The sequence below is a fragment of the Spermophilus citellus genome (assembly GCF_964194105.1).
Source record: "Spermophilus citellus genome assembly, chromosome: 16".
Taxonomy (NCBI): domain Eukaryota; kingdom Metazoa; phylum Chordata; class Mammalia; order Rodentia; family Sciuridae; genus Spermophilus; species Spermophilus citellus.
The window spans coordinates 74,678,532-74,701,811 of record NC_138196.1 but is presented as its reverse complement, the minus strand read 5'-3'; the positions used below and the strand labels follow the sequence as shown (position 1 = coordinate 74,701,811).

The 23,280-nt window shown below is 52.6% G+C and overlaps 1 protein-coding gene across 2 annotated transcripts; it reads left to right on the top strand.

Annotated features, from left to right (window-relative positions):
- The first annotated feature begins 17,046 nt into the window (after nucleotides 1–17,046).
- On the top strand, nucleotides 17,047–22,874 carry EGR3 (early growth response 3). Of its 2 annotated transcripts, XM_081269472.1 has the most exons (3): nucleotides 17,694–17,831; nucleotides 18,242–18,294; nucleotides 19,120–22,874. In XM_081269472.1, the coding sequence occupies exons 2-3, from the start codon at nucleotides 18,255–18,257 to the stop codon at nucleotides 20,127–20,129; spliced, it is 1,050 nt and encodes a 349-aa protein (XP_081125598.1). In that variant the 5' UTR covers nucleotides 17,694–17,831; nucleotides 18,242–18,254; the 3' UTR covers nucleotides 20,130–22,874. The 2 variants fall into 2 exon arrangements, with proteins under 2 accessions (XP_081125597.1, XP_081125598.1); XM_081269471.1 differs by lacking the exon at nucleotides 18,242–18,294 and having other exon boundaries at nucleotides 17,047–17,831.
- The last annotated feature ends 406 nt before the right edge of the window (nucleotides 22,875–23,280 follow it).

Here is a 23,280-nt window from a genome sequence, read left to right as displayed (position 1 = left end):
CCCTACAGGGCTTGATGTTTTGTTTCCTAAACCTTCAAAACCAACAAGGGGAATTCAGCCTGGAGTTTGGGGTTTTCCAGAAATTACAAACGGGTGGAGCACTGGATGGGTGGACAAGCAGAAAGTGGAGATCCCTAGGCTTGAACTGGTAATGGGTCCCTCAGTCACTGGGCCCTTGAGCAAATCACTCATCCTCCCCAAAACTCTTCCTCCAGCCATGACACTGAGACAGGCAGAAGCAATAGGGGACAACTGGTTGCCACCATGGACCTCTCTAGTTCTGACATGCAACAGCATTCCCTCAACCAGTATTACCAGCATCTATCCTGTGCTAGACAGGGGACTGTGTGGGTAATCAGGTCACACAGGACATGGTGCTGCCCACAGGGAGCTTTCTGTGTGTGTGTGTGGTGGGGGGGGTTCCTCAGATAGCCACTGGAAAATTATAACCTACTGTGAGAGTAGAGAGGAGGCTGATTTCTCTTTCTTCTTTGTTGCTTTCTTTTAAACGGGGGACTGAACCCAGAAGCACTTTACCACTGAGCTACATTCTCTATCTTTTGCATTTTTGTTTTTTGTTTTTTGTTTTTTGGGTTTTTTTTTTTTTTGACAGAGTCTTGCTAAGTTGCTGAGACTGGCCTCAAACTTGCAATCCTCCTTAGCCTCCTGAGCCCCTGGGATTTCGGGCATGGGTCACTGTGCCCAGCTCAAGGGAGCCTGGTTTCTGATGGGGGTGAAGGACTCAGGCAAGTCCTCTGGGAAGAAGTGCTGTTTAACTTCAGGGCTGGAAAGTGGGGTAGGGCTTAACTTGAGTGGAGACAGGATAGAAGGCATTCCAAAACTCCTCCGAGCTGCTGTGGCCAGCAGGGGCTTGTATGGCCTCTCCTAGGAAGTGAAGGGCCAGTGGTAGAGGTGAAATGAAATATATAAAGAAGAGAATGGCTGGATGGTGGGACAGGAAAGGCCACTCTAGGCCTGTAGCCACATTAAGGCTTTGGATTTAAACCTAGAAGCCATGGGATATCATCAAATGATAGATTGGAGGGTATAGGTGACATAATCAGAGTGTGCTTTTACAAAGCCATGCGGTATCTCCAGGGAAAGGATTTTCACATCTATTTCCCTTGAACTTCCTCGGTAGGCCTATTGGCTTTCCCACCCAGAGGCCCCCTAGAGATGACGCTCTGCTTGTCTCCAACCTAAGCCTGGGCGTCCCAATTCCCCACTAGTCCTTCGGCTCTGCCTAACCACCTCCTCGGTTCAGTTTCCCTCCAAGACTTAATAAGCCCCTCTCTCTGGCTAGGATGCAGTAGCCTTGGTGACTCATGTGTGCAAAGTGCTTTGAGATCCCCAGATGAAAGGCGCAGCCTGCAGCTGGACACCAGGTTATTACCTTCTGTGAAGCATGTCCCAAGGTAGAGCAAGGCAGGGGCCCCCACTGACCCTCAGCCTAGCTGAGCACACTTTTAACTAATTGGATGGTTTTTGTGGTGGGCTCTGGACAATGCAGCGGGTGGGAGACGAGTTTGTGATTGGGGAGGCAATTGGATGATGTCCTCCTCCCATTGACACATTCATTCAGTCCCTGCCCAGGCAATGCACAGCAAATTCTTGTGCTCAAGAAGGGCACTGGATGACAGCCCAGGGCAAAAGGGACTTTCCCACTCCCTCTGTGCCACCAGGCAAGCCTGCAGGCAGAGATAAAATAAGAAGCCAGAGGAAGTGCCCATTTGCACTGTCATGAAGGTAGACTCAGAAGGGACCTTCGGAGTCTGCTACTCCTAGGGACCTTCTCCTGGCAGCCCCCACCCCACCAGGTGTAGAGTGTAATTGGCAGCTCTGGCGGGTGCCCAGGGCCAGAATAAATAGAAGGTCAGTTTGCTAGAACAGCCCCAAATCCAGACACATCCTCCCGTCTTCTGCTTTTAATTCCTTGTGGCTAGCATGTTTATTTTGGGTAAAGGAAAAAAAATCGGATGTTTATCCTTCGAGGAAATTATCGGCTTGCTTGCTTTCCTCCCCCCACTTCTCTTGCCCCGGTGTTTTGGGCTTTGAGTTCAGCTGCCGGAGAGACCCCCACCCTTCTAGTCCCAAAATGTGAAAAAAAAAAAAAAAGAAGACAGCTGGCTGGTCCAGATTTCAGACTGAAACCAGCCCTGCCAGGCCATCCCTGGAAACCACAGAGGAGGAGGACCCAGGGCAGAGGGGAGACCCAGAGGACATGAGGGGGGGATGATCCTTGGGGGATCATCCTTGACTCAGCTTTTTGCCTGCAAAGCTCTTTGGGCCTCTCACCCCTCTTCTTTTCACTACCTCCTCCTGGTGGAAACAAGAGGGGTATGTAAATTGCCTTGAGATCTCTAATCAAGCAGCCAAGCAAGACAGAAGTGACCCCTTGACAAGGACAAAGAAAGCCGACATTAACATCATCATCATCGTTGTCAGATACCATTTATTGAGCACTGTCTGCATACCAGGCACTGTGCCACAGGCTTTATTATATGTGGTATCTCGTTTAATGGATTCCCACTCTGATTCACAGCCTGCCAGGGACCTCATACAGGTTCTCTCATTCAGAGGTCACAAAAAACCTAATCCTGTAGATAACGGTGTTCTCATTTCAGAGATGAGGAAACGTTCCTTTAAGTTAAGGAATCTGTTGCATATTTAGTAGTGGTGGAATCTGGTATTAACTCAAGCCCTCTCACCACAGTATTCAGAGGTAAACAGCACTCTAATTTTACCATCTGGGCAATATGAAATAAGGGCCAGGGTTTTCACATTCAGGATCTGGAGTGGACCAAAGAGGGAAGACTGGTACTTCCAGAGGAATTTAAAGCTTTAGGCATCCTGGACCAAGTAGGATTTGTGGAGAGGGCGAGGGCTTCAGAATACACCAGGCAATAGCCTGGCCCATCCCAGGCCATCTGCCCGAGGCACCACCCCAAAGTTTTCCAACCCTCAACCCATTGAGTCACCCAGCTCCCTCTCCCCCTCCATCTGCTCTTAGGTAAGGAAGAGAGGTTGAAAAGGACAGAAAGCCACCTAGGAAGTCCACGGTGATGATGGTGAAGGTGGTTGTGGTGGTAATGGTGATTGTGGTGATCACAGTGATGTTGATGGTGGTGATCGTGGTAACGATAGTGATGATGACAATGGTGAAGCTGGTGGTGGTGATGGTGATGATGGTGATGATAGTGACAGGGTGATACTGGCAGTAGTGACGGTGATGAAAGTAATGGTGACAATGGTGATACTGCTGATGGTGATGGTGATGGTGGTGGTGACAGGCGTTGTGGCTGAGCAGGCATGGGATGAGAAGAAACCCTAGCAGATGCATGAGGTGGTATAGTTGTGGAAGCACAACAGACCTAAATTTACATAGAACTTCTGCCACTTGACAGCCCAGTGACCTTGGGCAATTTATTTAACCATTCCAAACCTGTGTTTCAAGTACAAAAAACAATCCAATGAAAAAAAATTGAAACAACTGCCTTCCTCCCAGGAAATGTCCCAATGGTGAAGTGACATAGCAGGGAAGACCAGAGCACAGGGCCTGGCAGGCGGGCTGTTAAGTAAGTGCATGTTTTCCTTTCCTTCCCTGCCTCCACCTCACCTGTTCACCTCCCCAGCTCGGCTGAGCAGTGAGGCTGAGGGTGAAGAACCATGTCGCCCAGGTGAAAGCCTTCCCACAAGACCCCTAGAGCCTTGGCAGTCCCCGGGAAAGGACCAACTGCCAAGGGAGCCTCAGGCCCCAGCCCAGCATCCCCCTCCCAAGCTGAGCAAAACATCGGAGGCTTGGATCAGGAAAGACACCCAGTTCCTTAGCAACTAGCAAGCATTTCCCTGTAAAGACAAAGACCCTTCACTCAGAATGTTCCCTCCCCCCAGCCTCTCCAGGTGTCTGATCTGCCTTGCAGGAGTGTGGCTAGGGGTGCCCACCCCCAGGACTTTTAGAAGCCTCTCGTGCCACCCTCCTGGCCATCCTGATAGTACCTGCAATGATCCCAGAACCCTTTAACCCTGGTGCTATTTGCATTTCCCCTCTGCCCAACTGCTGCTGGGAGACCTGTGAGCTGCATTTATATATGTACACACTGGTACCCATATTTATGCTTCTGAGACTCTTGCTCCATTTCAGAGGCCAGAAAACGAAGGTGAAAGAGAGGAGCAATTCCTAAGTTCCCATATACCTCCTCCTCGGCACTTTGAAGCAGGAGCTAAAGAAGATGGTTCCGAGATAGGCCAGGACAAGGTCCCAGGGTATCTTAGGAGATGAGAAACAGGAAGGTGGAAAGGCTTTTGAAAGACTGGGAAAACCCATACCAAGACAGTGCTCTCGGAGCAAGTTCACCTTGGAACCACCTGACAAGTCCTTCTGTTTAACACAGAGAGAATGTCTTCAAGGAAATGTTTCCAGAGAAAAGGAAAGGAAGAGAAAGAGAAAGAGAAGGAAATAGATACTGGTATGAACCCTGGGGCTGCTGTATGCTAGGCAAGTACTGTACAACTGAGCCACATCCCCAGCCCTAAGAGAAGAAAATAGAGGAGACATTGCTATAAGAACTGCCAGTAGGGAGTCGAGATCTACTTCCAATACCAGCTCCACCATCCACTACTGTGTGAGCCTGGTCTAGTCAGCCACCCTCTCTGGGCCTCAGTTTCCTCAACTATCAAATAGTTTGGGATGGGTGTTCTCAAGGGTTCCTTCAACTGAATGTTCTGCTCTTGGAGAGGCAGAGGAAGCCACCATCACTGTCCCCTTGGCTGAAAATGAGCAGAAGCAGCCAGGATAGAGTAGAATGAGCATTTTCAGAAATCAGAATGAAAAAGAGTATTTGGCTGCAGGAGCCAAAAAATCCTAGTGGGAGGCCCAAGCTAAAGATGAGTTTACAGATATGGAGAGCTAGAGAGCCCGGGGTTTCCCAGGAGAAGCCAGCTCATCCGCCCCAATCCAGGCCAGAGGAAACCCATGCAGGCATCCTCAGCACCTAGTAGAGGAGAGATGGAGGAGCATCCGGGTCCTGTGTCTGCACTTGGGGTCCAAGGGTAGGGTACAGAAGCATGAGCTGGAATCTGCCTCACAGGCAAAAGTCAGGCAGGGGCTAGAGGGTTAAAAAGGAGGCCGAGCCCATCAGCAAGGCAGGCTGGCAAGGCCCCTGGGTTCTCACTTTCATTTCCAGTCTCATGATGCAAGCAGGACATCAGGCTGAGTGCACCTCCTTGAGGGCCACAGCAGCAGCCCAGCAGTCCAAATGCCGTTCTCCACCCCAACACTAGCCTCACACCCACACAGTGACAGAAATAGGGGGGCAGCACTTTCAAATCACCCTAATGAAACTGACACTTTAGGACAGTCTGCGGCTGTAAAGCCAGCTCTCAGCCAGCTTTCTCCAGGATGGAGGTGGGGCTCTGCTGTGTGCTGAGAATCAACAGGACCACAAAAGAAACCCAGGCCAGGCATGGTGGTGCACACCTGTAATCTCAATGGCTCAGGAGGCTGAGGCAGGAGGATTGCAAGTTCAAAGCCAGCCTCAACAACTTAGTGAGACTCTGTCTCAAAATGATCAAAATAAAAAGGGGCTGGGGATGTGGCTTAGTGGTTAGTCACCCCTGGGTTCAGTCCCTGGTACCCAAAAAAAGAAGAAAGAAAAAGAAAAGAAACCCAGACAGCTCTGACCCCTGGAAACTCTTTCTGTATGGTGGGAGACAAGATGGGCAAAAACAAGTTCTGTGAGTATGAGGCCTATCAGAGTTGAGCCCCAGAAGAGAGATCAGGAGGACATTCCCGGGGGACAGGGTCCAGCTGGAGGAGATGCAGCAGCCCTTGGAAGGGGAAAGGGGCTTGAAGAAAGAAGCTGGAAACAAAAGGCACATTAGCACCAATCAGCTGCTGGTGCTCCAGTGGGGACACACCCACACGGCAGTTCATTTACCTGCTCTCAAAGCCTGATCCATAGAGGGCACCTACAGTTCAGCCTTTGCCCATGTAGACACTGGTCACCTTTGTCCAGAGTGAGGGTGTCTTCCCCACCCTGCGCAAGCCATGCCCTATCATCCACATATATACAAGCATTCATGCACACATTTACACACCTCTACCGTCTGCAACCTGCACATACTGTAAATACAGCAGCCCATACAAATCACATGGTGTATGCACCCACAAGACACTCCAGGGTATCAACTCTGCCAAGCTCTTTCTAGACATCCATGCAGGCTGTGTTCACATGCACCGTTTGACCCCAGTGAATGTGCACAAGGGATTTGCATGCACATGCAAACTCCATCCATGCTCACCCCTTTCATTCACAATCTGAACATATGCCAGCCACTGACACAGAGACACCTCCTTTTGGATTAGACTGACCAGGCACGACCTGACCATGACTCTCGCTCCAGTCTCCTGACGCTGCAAATGGATTTTGGGTGATTGTAATGGAGGTTTTATGAATGTGGTTTGGGGGTGGGGAGTTGGGAGGCGTGAAGGGAAGGTTCTGGCAGTAGACAGGAACGAGGCCTTCCCCTGAAGTCCACAAGGAAGGCACCCAGACCCAAGTCCACCCTCCTAGCAGCCCTACCTATGGCCCCTTGCCTGCATACTGCCTAGACAGGGAAAGAAGCCAAAAGTGGCCAGTCTGAGTTACTAAATCCGACCTTGGTGGAGAAAGGGAAACGCGTCAGTTCCCTGGGGAAGTGGCTGAGCCCAGGGCGGCCACAGGCCCCTGGGCTTCTACTCCAATGGAACAAAGTTGCTCAAATAGATGTGACGCTTTGTTTTCAAGCCCAAAATACCCTGTGGCGTCGGCCGGAAGTGTGACCGCGGGAGGGAAGTAGGGCAAGAGGGGAGGCTTCATTCGAGTTTCCATTGCGGTGACTTTTTCTTTCGTTTGGGGTCTAAAAGAAGCTTTCTCGCCTCTCTGAGAAAGGGTTTGGGCAAGAGAGGAGCGGGGTTCCGAGATTTGGGGTTGGGGGACCCATAGACTCAGTCACCTGCCCCCTCCTTGGAGGCCTCTGAAAATGATCCTGCCTCGCCCACTATCTGAGTTTTATCTCAGGCCACCTGGTGGCAGAGCGGAAAGCCAACCCAGGATTAGAGGGGCTGAGCCAGGGGCAAGGTAACTTTGCCTTCAGAGCTTGACATGCCCTACTATACTTTGATGCAACTTTCTTTTTTACAAAGATCCTGTTTACATCGAGTTTTTCATAACAGCCAATAAACTAGGCCATAGCTGAACTAAAACTCAGACCCACATATTTAGATTCAATATCTTTGATAAGACAGCAATATACCATTGCTGGATCCAAACACAAGGAGGAACTGCTAGAGCAGATAAGATCCCAACCTGGATGCCCTGCCACTCTTTGAGCCCTTGTCCTAATCCATTTTTCCTCATACCCTTCATCACCACCTCAGGCGTATTTATTTGTCCCCATCCTGAACACTCCTCAGACCTGTGATTGGCAGCAAGAACTTGGACTGCTTTCACTGATGCCTTATCCACAGTGTGTGACAACATAGTAGATGCACAATAAATAATTACCCCCCAAAATTAAAAATAAATGGGAGGAAAGGGATGTCATCGAACAGTTTCTTGCCTCTTAGAGACTTGGTAATTCAAAAAGGTTGAGGCCTGCTATATACCAGACACAGGTGCCAGGAGAGGGGCAGTGGCCAGGGACAGGGGAGAGAGGGGCTACAATCATACAAAACCATTAGTTACTGCCATTGTGGAGCAAATATTTGTGGGGAGGGTGGGAGATAGACGTTTATCAAAAGACGACGACAATACAAAGTTAAAACTTAAGCAGGAAGGAGTGCAAAGTCTGGGGCAACATGTGGACTACCACCTGAAAGGGGGCATCCCCGGGTAGGCTCTTTTGAGTATGCTGGGGCACAACTGAAGGATGGAGGCTTGCTTGGAGTGCAATTCCGAGAAGACCCAGATCCTCCACCAGGAGGGGCGGTCCAGGGAAAAGAAAACAGGGCGACTGTGCACGCTGCGACGCGAGTTGACCAGACAGCGTCCTGGGTCCTGGGGATCGCGCAGGCAGGCGGGTCCTGGCCCCTGGCACTGGAACCCCAGGATTCCAACTGGTGGCCCTGGAGCCTGGAGGCCGAGCGGCGCCGCGCACGCCGGGGGCCTGCGAACCCGGGCTGCAGTTCAGAAGCGGCCGCGCGGCCTCGGTCCCTGGGTGCTATTTACCAGCTTTTAATGACAGTAGGGTAATCACTCTAATGAAAAACTCCCTCGGGGCTCGGGGCAGCCAGACTGCGATGAGGAAACCGGGAAGCATTTCGGAGCCGCCTGTGAGTCACGCTGAGTGTGCAGCGAGGGGGCTTGCCGCTGAGCGCGAGGACTCCCGGGTCCTCTTCCCAGCTCTGCCCCATGCAGCGCTGCCCCTGGAGCGCCAGGAGCTAAGGCCGCGGGGATGCCGCACGCAGCGGGGGCCCGGGCGGAGGGGGGGGGGCGGTCCGGCCCTTAGAGCACCAGCCTGGGCCGACTCTCCTGGCCAATCCACCTGCAAACCCCATTCCCCACTGCCACCCGTGGTCGTGCCTGAGAGGGTCTTCGGCGCCCCCTTCCCCAATCAAGACCTTGGCTCTCCAAGTTTCTGAGTTTTGGAGGGGGCCACGCGCTGATGTGTTCAAGACACCGTCAAAGATCCCAGGCTGCGCACGGATTCCCCACCTCTCTCCTGGAGACTTTCTCTTCGAGTGCCTCAGTTTCCCTGCCTGAGTAGTAGTTGTAGCTCAAGATTCTCCACGCCACCCCCCCCTCCACACACACACACCCTGCCCCCGGGTGGCGGGAGTATTAATTACAGTTTGTTCCTGGCTTTGAAGATGAAAAATGCCAAGGATCATTACCACTCAATTAACGGGGCTATTACCCCTTGAGTTTATATCTGATTAATCCTACCCCACCTCACCCCTCCCCAAACCTGGGATCCACGTTTTTCCCTAGTGCCCCTTCATTGGCCATCCTGTCTCCCCAGGATCCTTCCTTCTGGAGTTCAGACTGGAAATGAGCCACCTTTCAGGAGAGTGGAGCATTTAGCACATTTCATCTTCTTAACAGGTATTTATTGAGCTCCCCAATGAGCAGAGCAGATGAGCCCAGTCCTAGCTGCTGGGATACAGCCATGAAGGTCACATGTCCAGTCCTTGCCTTCATGATGCTTACATTCTGGTAGGCACCCAAATGTCTAAATGAGATCTGGTATGTAGCCAGGGCTCCCTTCTGTCCCTGTTTCTCCCTTTAGGACTTTCATCTGGACCACAAACCATGATCAGGCTTAGGCCAGGCAGGCACTTAGGATGAGTCTGGTGAGAACAATGCTAATAGATTCCAATTTCAGAGACAAAAACAGGGAAGTCAGCATAAAGAGGAGCAGAAAAAAATCTTTAGCTTCTTGTGGGACCCCCCCACTCCTCTTCCTTTTCTCCTTTCCCGCCGTCTTCACTTGGGGTCTTCTTAGCCCTTCCTCAAAACTTTGGTCATCCTCCACCAGACTGTCCCCTTCCCCTGAATAGCTGCTTCCTCCAAACCAGCAAAGGACCTTCCTCGGAGCTGTCTCTTTGTACCTCCTGTAGTACATTTATCATGCCTGGATGTGATCTTTTCCACAGGAGCTTTGTTCCCCTTTTCACATTAAACAGCCTGCTCCCTGAGTATAGAACCCCAGTGTCACTTTTGTTTCCTTCTCCGAAGAGTAGCAGGAAGTGTTTTGTAGACTTAGGTCTCTGTGATATGAGAATGCTGAGTCCCAAACCCAGGAGCCCACCCCACACCCAAATGAAATTCAACTGGATAAGAGGGTCCCATCTTGTGAGGTGGGGAGTGGGGGCTGGGGGTGGACTTAGGAAGGAAGGGACCAGATGGGAAAGGTGATCAGCCACCTTACAGAACCAACTGGGCACCCGAACTGGATCAGGCAGCTTTTATCAAGTACCTACTGGGGACAGGGACAGTACCTGGAGGACAAAAATGACTAAAACTCCCTGCCCTCAGGAAGCTTGGATACCATCTCTTGATTTTTGGTAACTTTCCTGGGTAATCCTGGGCCAAATAGTTCTGAACAACCCAGATGATTCTGCAGTATTGAGAGACACTTTTCCTTTGCCCCTTGACCACGAGCCCTGGCAGGGAAGTCCATGCCATCAGCCAGGGTCCCTAGCCAATGTGCAGTTCTCCAGCTGGAGGAGATTCCAGCTGGGCCCTCGGAGTGATGGGATGAGGGCAGGGCAGCCTCAGTCCCTTAATGCAGTGGCTGTAGAAAGAGTTTCATTTCCTAGTATGACAAAGGTCAGGAAGTCCTACCTAAACCACCTGATAAAAGATATTGTTAATACAACCAGGATTTCTAATTCTGGGCCCCAAAGAGTCATTAACTGCTTTTTTCTGAATCTCAGATTGTTGACTACACAGAACAACAAGGAAACTAAAAGTGTGCCTCCAGCTCCTCACCTGGATTGATGAGGCAAAGGGCCAGGATTTTTGAGGCTGAGGAGGTTGCTAAGGCTGGAAGCAGAGAAGAGACAAGGACTTAGGGACTGCAACCCTCTCTGCTTTCCTAAATGGGCTTTTTAGGGAGGAGAGGAATCTGTTAGACTTCCATTCAGCAATTACCCCATGGGCAAAGTCTGCACCCAGCAAGAGGTAGTTGTATGGCAAGCCACGGAGGTGAGAACTTGCCCTCTTCTCTTTCATATTCTCCCCCCCCCTTTACTCCCCCTGACTGCCTCCCACACTGTCCCCCCACACTCATGCCTTTTCTGGTTCATTTCGATTCACAAAGTTCCTCTTTCCAAAAAGCCCCATCCCCTGAGAGGCCTTCAACAGAGACACCATCCCTCTCAGCTGAGAAGGGGCTGTCCCACTGTGGGCCCTGGGGGAATGACAGACCCTGGGAGCACATGACTCCACGTATCCTCCATGACCTCCTGAGCTAACCTCATGGCAAGCCCTCATCCCTTGACCCCTCCCTCCCCTGAGCTAAGGATCCAGCCCAGCCCTCCAGAACCATAAATGTATTAGAAATTCTAACAGATTCAAGTCAGGAACCCACAGATTAACAGAACTAGGAGGAATTTAGAGGTAGGTTATACAGTCCAACCCTTTCCCAAAACCAGGCATAAGAAGGGCCCAGACCTACAGTCATAGAAGTTTACGGCAAAATCCAGAACTGCTGATTCCCAGAATGGTATGGTGCTTGAAATTTCTACCCTAGTGCACTTCGCTCAGATTTCACCTTCTACATCTGTCCTTCCCTTTATGTCCCCTGGCTGGCCTGACCCTGACCTCTTGACACTGGGACCTGCCTTGGCAAATAATTCACTGCTGTGGACTTCTGTCTTGGGAGTGGTCTCAGGACTATCCATCTAAGGGGCTTGGGGCCCTCATAGCAAATGTACTTTGTAATAAGACTTTCTCTCTCTGGTCACCAGAATTCCCTGAAATTACCTAAAATATGACCAAAAATACCTTCATGATTATAATGAGTTAGTTTGAATGTAGACACAAACAGGTGTTTAAAATGGAAGTATGTGATTGACGTGGGGAGGATCCTGTGTCCTTTGACACATCCTAGGGAAGGGAGGGCCCAAGCTCAAAATAGCACAGTGGCCCTCACATCTACTGAGAGTCCCTGGCAGAAATACTACTACTCCTCCCTGATCTCCCTGGGAATGGCGAGCATCGTACCCCTTTATTCATACACACACCACCAACACCAACACCCTAGTAAGGGCACCTCCCCTACCTCCACACTGGATCCAAAGGGATACTGGGATGCCACGTTCAAGTTTGCCTTTCTTCTATGCATTGCTTTCTCCCCAGGTTTTATACTGATTCATGCTTTCACCCACATCTACCGTCTCATTTCTTCCCCCTGACATGGCCATAATGGGAACAAACATTAGTGTTAAGGACATTCTTTTTGGAGGCATGCAAGGTGAGTTCAGAAGTCAGATCAGCTACTTCAAGGCCAGGTAACTCCAGCAAGCTACTTACTCTTCCCAACAACTTAGATCTTTGACTTAGAAAGAAAATAAGTACAGTCCTAAAAGCTTCCTCACAGGACTGTTATAAAGACTGAAGAAAACAAAGTGTGTCCACAGGGCCTGGACAAGGCAGGCATCTGACATCAGTCACCTCCATCTTCTGGGGCTACAGTCTGGAACCTCTACAAGCCTAAGACTTCTGTTCCTTCGGAGAACACGCTCAGCTCTGAATTAACCAGGAGCCTCTAGCTCTTCAGGAAGCCTGCTGGGCTGCCAATGGTATTTCCCCTTCCACAGGCTTCTAGGCAAAAGCCTCTGACTGTCATTACCAACGAAATGCCAAAGGCCTCCAGAACTGAAGGGAGGGCTGGTCAGGGGGACTTCACTGGTGAGCTGTGGTTCTCCTCTGCACCTCCTGTGCAGCAATCCAAAATGGAAAACAATGGAGGACCCTCAAGATCACTCCATTCAGGAGTAATCCCACCAAGGTGGCCTTCTACACTAATGCTTGGTATACCTTGAGCAATCCGGTCATCTCTCTGCTCAAATCCTCACAGGTCGTGTCCCCAGGCTTGATCTTATGTCATTAATGAGCACCTACCATTTTTCAGGTGTCAAGCTAAGTACTGAACTTAATTTCTTTAAAGTATCTATTACCCTCTCTAAGCATTTCCTTTTAAGATGCAAATACCCTCTGAGAATGGCAATGCACTAAATAGCTAATGTCCCAGGTTGTGTTCATGGGGTGAGGTCTTTCTTGAAAGACTATGTTTAGCATCAAGGAGAGCAAAAGTTGAGTGTAGTGGTGACTATGGAAAAAGGGCCAAGCCAGAGTTGTGACTTTGCTCTTTTCTGCAGTGGATCTCCGACGACCATATCTCCTTCCTTTACCCTTCACCAAGACAAATACACCAGCTCCCATACATGCTGCAGTAGTCCCTGTAAGTGCAGCAGCTGAGGTTAGCTGGATTCCCTGAGAGAGAGAGAGCAGCCAAGGCCTGGGCGGCCTTGGCTCTGTTGCAGAGGGGCCGCCTGCCTGCCTGCATTTCACCAGCCTGGGGGTTGGGGGGACGCTCTGAACCAGTGCCTACTCGCTCCCCAACAAGTTCAGGGCTTAGAGTTCAGGTAATTAGGCCCTTGGCAATCTCACCTAAGCCCGCCAATAAAACTGAAACAAACACCTTCAGCTCCTCTTCAGGAGGGAGAGAGGAAACGAAGAGGGAAGGAGGGAGGACAGGGGAAATTTTTTTTTTCTAAGCTGAATTCCAGCCTTGGCAACCAGAAGAAAGAAGGCTAGTATTCTACAAAGTAGCCACTCCAAACACTCTACCATATTCCACAATCATGGTCATCCCTCTTGCCACAGAACCCTGGCCTCCTTCTGCCACCATTATCCAGGTGACAGTCAACACCTTTTGGCACTGCCACTGGAACAGGAAACATACAATGAGGGCCTAAGTTTGCAGGGCTAGCTTTCTCCAACATGGCTACTTTAATGGTAGAAAAGAGAAGGCACAGCATCCTGCACCCCCCCCCCCCGGGGGAGCTATAGCCACCCCTCAAGAAAGTCTAAAAGGGTGCTCCAGAGTGTTCAAGAGTGACTGGGGTGGGAGGGAGGAGTGGAGGTTCACCAGATTGGAAGGCAGGGAAGGATGGATGTGACAGTACAATAAAAAGACAGTAGAATGCATCGGACATCACTTTCCTATGTTCATATATGATCGCACAACCAGTGAAACTCCACAGCATGTACAGCCACAAAAATGGGAAGTTATACTCGATGTAGTAGGATTATAAAACATAAAAATAATTATTTTAAAAAATTTTAAAAAGAGTGACTACATGACTTCTTGTTACTCTGGTGTTAACACCAATTGTTGAGATCTTAATCCTTGTTTGCGCTCCTGTAGAATGGAGACCATTTCTTAACCATGCTGTGATTGGCATGCTGTCCAACACTCAGATAGGAATTTCCTGTTCTCCATAAATAATAAAAAATATTTCTTGTTGATATGGGATGGAGTTCCATACCAAGCCCTTTTTACTGGATAGTCTAAACTCCTTTCTGGGATACACAGGAAGAAGGGCATTTCTGTCATATGGGAGTGTGGGAAAGACAAAGTTTAATTATAATAATTGCCATTTGTTGATTGCTTGCTAGGGGCCTAGCATAAGTAGTCTACGAGGGTTCTCTAATTCTTCCTACATGGTAGGTGTTGTTATTATTATCCCAATTTACAGATAAGAAAACTGAGGCTAAGAAAGACAGAGGTTTGCCCAAGGTCACACTCAAACTTTAATGAACACTTGACTTGAACTGAATGCTCCCATTCTATACTAAGAATTAGTAGGAAAGAGGGGTAGGGCATCCTGCTCCAAAATACTCCTATCTAGTCTCCCCCAGCAGGTAAGCAGGCCCTAATACAGTCAATAAGCTCTGCTACAAATCCTCCTTGGGAGCAACAGGTCCATCTAGACTCTAAAGTTGGAGAGCCTCCTCTGGAGTGGATGTACCCTTCCACCTGCGATGGAACCTGGAAGCCTTCAAGGAACCAAAGGCTACCATTGCCTCTGCCTTTCCCACTGCAGGCTCCTGTGGTTCAGGAATAAAGCTCCCAGTTCCTCATTGCACGTCCTCCAGGGAAGAGATCCCGACAGGTGGAAAGTGGGTGCATTGAGGGATCCTGGGAGTTGAATTGAGCCAGAGGCTTCTCGCTTCCTTTCCAACACCCCCGCAAGAGCTGAGTTGTGTCTCGTGCCGGGAGACGTGGGCAGTGCAGTCAGTCTTGGGGTCTGCGGCTTGTCCAAGACGGAGGACCTCGCAGCATCACCTGGCCCTGGGCAGACACCCTCAGGGAAACACATAACCACATCCTCGGCGTGCACGCGCAACAGAAAGCGCCCCTGAGGAGCCAGGACTGGGACTGGCGCGCCCAAAGCTCGCGGGTCCCCTCCTCTCCCCGCCCCTCTCTTACCGCCAAGCTCTAAGGCCAGAGGCCCCAGCAGCTGGCTAATTTTTCACGCCCCCCAGACCGCCTCCCTAGGTGACGCTACAGCCTCTACGGTTCCTTTAAAGGCTGCGGGTTCCGTTCTTCTTTCCTTTTCCACTGGATGCCAAAATATGCAAATTCGGGGACCGGAATCTGCAGCCAAATAGAGAAGGAGAAGGGGCGCGGCCGGCACGTCACCGGATCCGCTCCTTGTATGGCTCTTCCCGGCTTGGCCAGCCGCCCCGCGACCCTCCCTGCAGCCGCCAGGGCCCCTCCTGCATCCAGCCCGGCTCACACCGCCACCCACGCCCCCCGACCGGCCGCTCGCCCCCCTCCCCCAGGGAACCGGGGGCGGGAGGCGCTGCATGCCCTGATTCCGGCCGGAGCCAGGGACCGCTGCAGCGCGCTGCTTCCCCGCGCCGCGCGGGCGGAGGAGAGCCCGGGGGCGCTGTGCCTCCCCGGCATAGGAATTGGGAGCCTGGCGGGAGAGGCGGCGGGGGTGGTGGAGAGGGGGCTCGCGGGCGGCGGGAATCCCTCCTTTCCTAAGAACTAGAGAAGATCCGGGGGAGACCGGGCGCTCCCATCCTCGGCTTTCCATGGAGTGGAGTGGCGGGGAGGGAAGGGAGGTTGTCATCCACCCCCACCACAGTGCGCAGCTCGGGAGTTCCTCCCACACGTCCCCGGCCCGCATGGCCCTCCCACGGCGTGAGGCCCGGGGATCCTCTCTTCTTCCTTGTCAACACTCCCACTCCCCCTGAGAGATGCACGGTCCCCCAACCCCGACTCTGCAGCGGGGGACGCGGGATTCACCGTGCCCACGCGGCCACCGAGGAGAGAATCCTCCCCCACCAAGCCGGTGTGATTCGGGGTCGCGCCTCTGTGCGCCCTTCCTCTCCTCCCCCTCGCCTGCGGCCCGGCCGCGCGCGCTTTAGAAGCAGGCCTCGGGAAACACATCACCCGCCCCGGGGATCCGCTGCCGCTCGGGGAGGTGACAGCGCTCCGGGTCGGCACATAGGCCGCGCTTGACTGCAGGGCGCGGGCAGGCAGCAATGAGGACAGCCCTGTGGAAGGCGAAGCGGAGGGTAGAGACTAGGGGAGGCTGCGGGGGGGGGGCGGGTATTCAGAGATCGTGGGTTCGGTGTTCTCCTGGTGCAACTCAGCGGTGGCCCTTTCGCAGGCAGCAATTGACAGCGACTGTGCTGGGGCCTGCTGGGCCCTCCTGCCATCCTGTGGCCAAAGGGGTTTTTTTGGAACCGTTAGGGAATTTATCTGGGACTTGGTGCACGTGTTTTCTATCCTAAACTTCATTTCTTCTTCCTCACCACCAAAACCGCACATCTTCGACTCCAGATGAGTGGGACTCTTGCCTCCCGCGAAACCGATTGGCAGTTACAACACCCCACCATCACCGAGTTCAACTGGAAGTCAGCTCCGGGCCAGGGGTCCAGGAAGGGGCAGGGGCTGCGAATCAGAGTGAGGTGTGCACCAAAGTTCTCAGGATAATGGACCAAAGAGCCCTAACACCTTGGAACCCCCAGGCAAAGGGAAGCACTCTTGTTAGAGTCTCGAGTAGGGTCCTGAACTCTAGGGGCGCCGCAGGAGCACAGTCTGAGCGCATACCTTCCGGGTTCCCCAGCAGCTTTCAGACTACCAAGGGGACATCATCGGGTGTATTCAATTTTCTTTCTCCCTCCTGGGGTTGCTGTAGGCCAGTTGCAACCCCAGTCCACCCCCCATACATGCTAATTCAGTTCTCAAAAAAGCGCGTGCACGCGCGCACGCGCGCGCAAACACACACACACACACACACACACACACACACACACACACAGGCTTGGTTACTGGTTTTTCCACTAAGCACTAAGCACTGCGTGCTGCGCGCTTTGCTTTCAGCAGCATCCCTCTTTCACATTTTCCTTCTCTTTTTTTTCTTCTACTTTTCTCTTTTTCTCTCTTTATTTAAGAGCGGCGAGCGATGCGGGCGCTGCACGTTGGCTGCGGCCCGCTTCCTGCTTTCTAATGTTCCATTGTGAGGAGCTTCCATTGTGACGTCGCGCCCCTTCGGCTGGGCTTTGTCTGTCCATATATGGGCAGCTACGTCACGGAGTTTTCCCGGGGCTCAGATAAATAGGCTGGTGGAGTTCCCTGGCTGGGAGCTTTTGGGCAGCAGTGAGCTTGCTAGGAAGCAGCGGGGCTGGTGGTGGTGGTAGCAGCGGCGGCAGCGGCGGCAGAGGCAGCGGCGGCAGAAGCGGCGGCGGTGGCGGCGGTGGTGGCAGATCGGGGGACGGGGGGGGTGGCGGGCGCGTGTCTGTTTGTAAGATCAATACTGAGGCCGCGTCCGACCCCCTAGAGCCGAGATCACCCCGAGCCCAGCCCCCACCCCACCCCCCGCACACGCCCCACCCCCCACGACCCAGCCTCACACAGCACCAGCTGAGGCACCCAAGAGGATTACCCCCTTTGCCCCCCTCCCACCCACCCCCCAAAAAAGAGAAGATCCCCTCCCCTGGCCCACCCCTTCCCCTCTTCCCTCCCCCCTCCCCCCGAACTTTCCCTCTCGCATGCTTTTCCCCTGCACCACGGATCGCCTCTCCGATGCCGCTTGCCTGGAAGCTGCGTTAGGAGCGAGCGGCGGCGGCGGCGGCGGCGGTGGCGGCGGCGGCGGCAGCTCGGGAGTGCTATGACCGGCAAACTCGCCGAGAAGCTGCCGGTGACCATGAGCAGTTTGCTAAACCAACTGCCTGACAATTTGTACCCCGAGGAGATCCCCAGCGCGCTCAACCTCTTCTCTGGCAGCAGCGACTCGGTGGCCCATTACAATCAGATGGCTACAGGTAAGGGTGGCAGGGAGGCTGCGAGGCAGCGAGGAAGGCAGGGGAGAGGAAGAGAAGGAAGGAACGAGCTAGCGATGGATGGATAGATGGATGGATGGATGGATGGATGGATGGAGAGGTGGGGGCGTGCTGGGAATTTTCTGGGGGGCGAGTTGCTTTTCCCACCCACTCCTCCCGCCCTCCCCGATCGGGAAGGCTCGGTTGGCAACGCCACGGTAGAGGCTTCTGTTCTCCCGGGTGGGGGCAGCCGCCGATCGGAGGGAGGTAGGTGCGAGCTGCTCTGGGGTTCTCCCTCCCCACGCAGGGGGCCCGATCTCTGGGCTGCTAGCAAGGCGTGGTGCTGTCGCCCCCTTTCTCGGGAGGAGCCCAGCGTCTTTTTTCACCCGCGCTTTCCCCCCTTACTCCCTCAGCCTCCCACCCGGGATGGAGCCATGTGCGGCGTGGAGTCCCCGCGGTGGGAGAGGTACTGCGACGCTGCCTTTCCGGGGCGTTCAGCAAAACCGTGGGGGTGTGGGGACGGCTGGGAGAAGGAGGGGGCTCTCCCGCGGGGCTGGGGTACTGCCACAGGGGGCGATCCTGGGACCCGGGAGCTTGGGAAGGGCGGCCGCTCCAGCGCTGGAGACACGGGCCGGTTTTCCGCCGCCCTCCACCCTCTCTGGCTGGGCATAGGCTTTTCCCCTCCAGCAAGAGCTGAAAGCCCCTTCAGGCCAGGAGGAGGCTGGGGACCGGGGAGGCGACCGGAGAGCTCCCTTTGCGGGCGGCACCCTTCTACGCTCCGAGGACAAAGCGTTGAAGCGCTCTGGGTCCGCGACCCAGGCGCAGCGCGCGTAGGGGGCATCGCCCTGGCGGTAAAGGCGCGGCGTCCTGGAGTAGACAGGGCCAGGGGAAGAGGCCGAGTTGTGTGAGCTGGAAAACGAGAGCCCGGCGCGCTCCGGGTCTGAAACTACCTGTAGCTGCAGCTACCTGCCCGCCCCACCTCGGGAAGAACAACAATGCTTCTCGCGCGCGCGCGCGTGTGTGTGTGTGTGGTACGTGAGTGTGTGCGCGGCGTGTGCGGTGTGTGTGCCGCAGCCACTCCACACCCCGATCCGTAGTATTTTGCTGTATCCAGGTTGCGCCCGGGAGCGCGGCACCGCCCGCTTTGCGCCGGGCCCAGCGTTCCTCTTACCCCATGCGCTGCGCACTCCAGCCGGCCGCACCCTCCTCACCTGGGCAAGGACCTGGGCGCCACGGCCCGGAGCCGACTCGGCTTCACTCACCCCTCCCCTCTCTCCCCCGCTCTCCGCAGAGAATGTGATGGACATCGGTCTGACCAACGAGAAGCCCAACCCGGAACTCTCTTACTCGGGCTCCTTCCAGCCAGCCCCCGGCAACAAGACCGTGACCTACTTGGGAAAGTTCGCTTTCGACTCCCCTTCCAATTGGTGCCAGGACAACATTATTAGCCTCATGAGTGCCGGCATCTTGGGGGTGCCCCCGGCCTCAGGGGCGCTCAGCACGCAGACATCCACCGCCAGCATGGTGCAGCCGCCGCAGGGAGACGTGGAGGCCATGTATCCGGCGTTACCCCCTTATTCCAACTGCGGAGATCTCTACTCGGAGCCCGTATCTTTCCACGATCCCCAGGGCAACCCCGGGCTCGCCTATTCCCCCCAGGATTACCAATCGACCAAGCCAGCCTTGGACAGCAATCTCTTCCCCATGATTCCTGACTACAACCTGTACCACCACCCCAACGACATGGGCTCCATTCCGGAGCACAAGCCCTTCCAGGGCATGGACCCCATCCGGGTCAATCCGCCCCCTATCACCCCTCTGGAGACCATCAAGGCGTTCAAAGACAAGCAGATCCACCCGAGCTTCGGTAGCCTGCCCCAGCCGCCGCTCACGCTCAAGCCCATCCGGCCCCGCAAGTACCCCAACCGGCCTAGCAAGACCCCGCTCCATGAGCGGCCCCATGCGTGCCCGGCGGAGGGCTGCGACCGCCGCTTCAGCCGCTCGGACGAGCTGACCCGGCATCTGCGTATCCACACGGGCCACAAGCCCTTCCAGTGCCGGATCTGCATGCGGAGCTTCAGCCGAAGCGACCACCTCACCACTCATATCCGCACGCATACGGGCGAGAAGCCCTTTGCCTGCGAGTTCTGCGGGCGCAAGTTTGCGCGCAGCGACGAGCGCAAGCGCCACGCCAAGATCCACCTCAAGCAAAAGGAGAAGAAGGCGGAGAAGGGGGGTGCGCCCTCCGCGTCCTCGGCGCCCACCGTGTCTCTGGCCCCAGTGGTCACCACCTGCGCCTGAGGCTCGGGCCCCCAGATCCCCTCTTTTCCCCTCCAGTGCCTCCCGGCTGCTCGCCTGAAGGCAGCGGGAAAGCCAGCCACGGAGGCTCAAGGGCCGCGCCCTGGCCTCTCCATGGACGTGCGGCCCTTTGCACCCCTTTGATGCCCCCCATTCCCATCCTTTCACACCGGCCAGCGGTCGAGGGCCAGGCTGGAGGCGCCTTCCCCTCGCTGTCCCCCACTTAGCCAAGGCGTGGGGGCGGAAAGGTGGCGTCTAGCCCGCTTTGTTCAGTTGGGATCGCCTTGATCCAGGGGCCGCTGGGCCGCGCCAAGGACCTGCGGGGGGGACTGAAGGCGGGGTCCCACCCAACCCTCGCCCTACCCAAGCACCTCACTGATTTCCCCCCTGTGTGTCTCTTCCCCCTCGAAGACCCGAGAGGGGGAGGGGGTATGGAGCGCACCAAAGCGCAGAGCTTGCTGCCCGCCGCACGCACGCGCGCCTGCGTGCGGGGATGCGCGCGAGTGTGTGCGTGCTCGCGTGTGTGTGTGTGTGTGTATATGTGTGTGTGTGTGCGCGCGCGCGTGTGTGAGAGACTCTTGAGCTGAACTGGGCTGTGTCTTACCCCCAAACTCTTCCCCACATCGGGTCCCCAAAGCCGCTCCGGGATATCCCAGGCTAGGGGCCTGCACGTGGCTGGAGGAGATGGTCTTCCATCTGCTCCGAAATAATGTTTCTTACAGAAATGCCTCGGATGCCGCCGCCGCGGTGCTGCTGCAGCCGCTTAGGGTTTGGCCCCTCAGAACCCCCCCTTTTCCGAGCGCTTCCTTCTTAGGCCTCAGGGCAGTTTGATCTGCGGGGAGAAAGAGCAGCCATCACTGAGCCTGCCTTTTAAAAAATATGTTTTCTCGGCCCCCCTTTCCAAAATCTATGCTCCTGAGTTTGCCCTCTGCCCTCTCCCTCTTCTTTCCCCCTCTCCCTGACTTCTTCCCCATGTCTCTCAAAACCTTTTTTCAGAAAGGCAGGCCTCAACCAGCCACCCAACTTTGTTTTTTCACTCTCATACTTATTTCTTCTTCCCACCATTCATGAGAAAGCTGGCCATGTTTTTTGTTGTTGTTTGCTTCTGTCATCACCAACACAATAGAATTTAAATATATGTGTATGGTGTGTGCATGTATGTGTATGTATATGTATGTGCACATGTGTATGTATGTATATATATATATATATATATATACACACACACACACACACACACACACACATACATACATATGTATTCCTAGCAAAATCAAATCTCTAAGGTACTTGGTTATCCAGCGCAGTGCACTGGAATAAAGAGAACTAGTAGGCATATACAGCTTTAAATGATTTATTTTTTATGAAAATATTAAATGATGAAATTATATCTACATGTTTGTTTGTATGCGTGGATATATATATACACATATACATATATGTGTGTATATATGCATACACATATCTCTGTCCAAATTTTCCTCTAAGTTACATGAGGATTTTTTGCATTAATCCATGTTGATGAATCAGGCACATCTTTTCCATTCCCCAGTCTCACCTTCTCCCTGCCCTACCTCACCTCTTCTCAGGCGCCCCCTCTTCCCCAGCTGTCCTGCCCAGCCCTTCTTCACACAGGGTGGCCCTTTTGAAGTGGAGAAGTAGGGAAGGGTGCTCTCTGACACAGCTCCCAGCAGTCTTGACTGAATGTACTGTTCCCTATTAGCGTTATTTCTCCTGTGGCCAGTGAGCTGCCCAGAGAGAAGGAACAAAGGTCTGGAGTTTACAGAATGTCTGTTTTTAAAGTCACTTTATGCGTTTCCCACTTTTTTTTTTTTTTTATAAAAAAGCACCGTTTTTGGTGGTGGATAATAATACTAAGAGGACTCTAGTGAAAGGGGAGAAAAACTCAAATAGGGGGATTGTGAATTTCCAGGTACTTGGGCTTTTTGTAGAAGGAGAGAGAGGAAGATGAAGTTTGCCAGGAGGGCCCATATTTTTTCAGCTGAAGGGTAAAATCTTTCTTTGCAGAGACAGTATTTTGCTGAATACTTTTTATAATGTGATGATTATTTAAAAAAAAATTTGGTCACTTCAAAGCTGGAAGGAGGAATCAGATATCCTTTAATATTTTTTCCTTGCTCCTCCTGGGATATGCATGTTACTGCATGATTACTCTGAGTTTTCCTTTGTTTTAATAAAACTGTTCTCAGACATTTAAGCTAAACTAAGAGAAAAATAACTTTGTTGCCAAAAGGTTGTGCTATCCAGATTTTTTTATATGTCTGCATGTTTTAAAACCAACAAAAGAAAATGCACTCTAACTTATGTGAACTGAGAGAAAAAAATCAGGTTTTAAACAGGAAAACCTATGGGGAATGATATTTTTTGAAAGACTTTTGTACAAAGTTGAGTACTTAGAAAAAGACAAACCAGATGTAATATATTTTGTGGATGTTTTTATTTCTTGGATTTATAGTACCTTATACTAAGGTTAAAAAAAATGCTTGATATTGTGAAAAGGTGAGATTCTTCACCAACATTTCATTTGCTCCTTTGTCACATTGTTATGCCAATATAATATAGTTAATGAAAACAGCATTTTTAAAAACCGAAATATTGAAATGGTGTAATGTTGTACCATTTGCACTGTGAGCAAATGCCAATACAGTAAATATATTGTGTTTGCTGACAATCAGCCGGCCTTTAAATCTCCTTATTTTATTTCTTGTTTTCATAGCATAAAGTTTTGGTTTGGCCTGTTTTTTGTCTTGTTTTGTTTTGGGCTGGTGGTTTGTTTGATAGGTTGCTATGCCTCATTTTGCTGTTCTTGTTCTAAAAACTCTGGAAATATGGAACCTGGTGTTACTGGAAGTGGGTCAGAATATTGTGTGGGTTCCAGAGTTTCAAATCCATTTTTGAGTGCCAACTGTGGTTCTAGGAGAATAGGATCCCACTTCACCTTTCTGGGAGTCTGAAACTATCACAGATTAAATGAACAGGTTGGATAAAGTCATGGGAGTCAAGACTGGTGACTGAAATCTTCTAGAACCTTCCTTCTGGTTTCCAATGAGTAAATCTCCTACTTTGTGAAGTATTTCTCTAATGATCTTAAGGAATTCCTGAACAGGAGGACTCTGAAGGGCCTCTTTTGCTT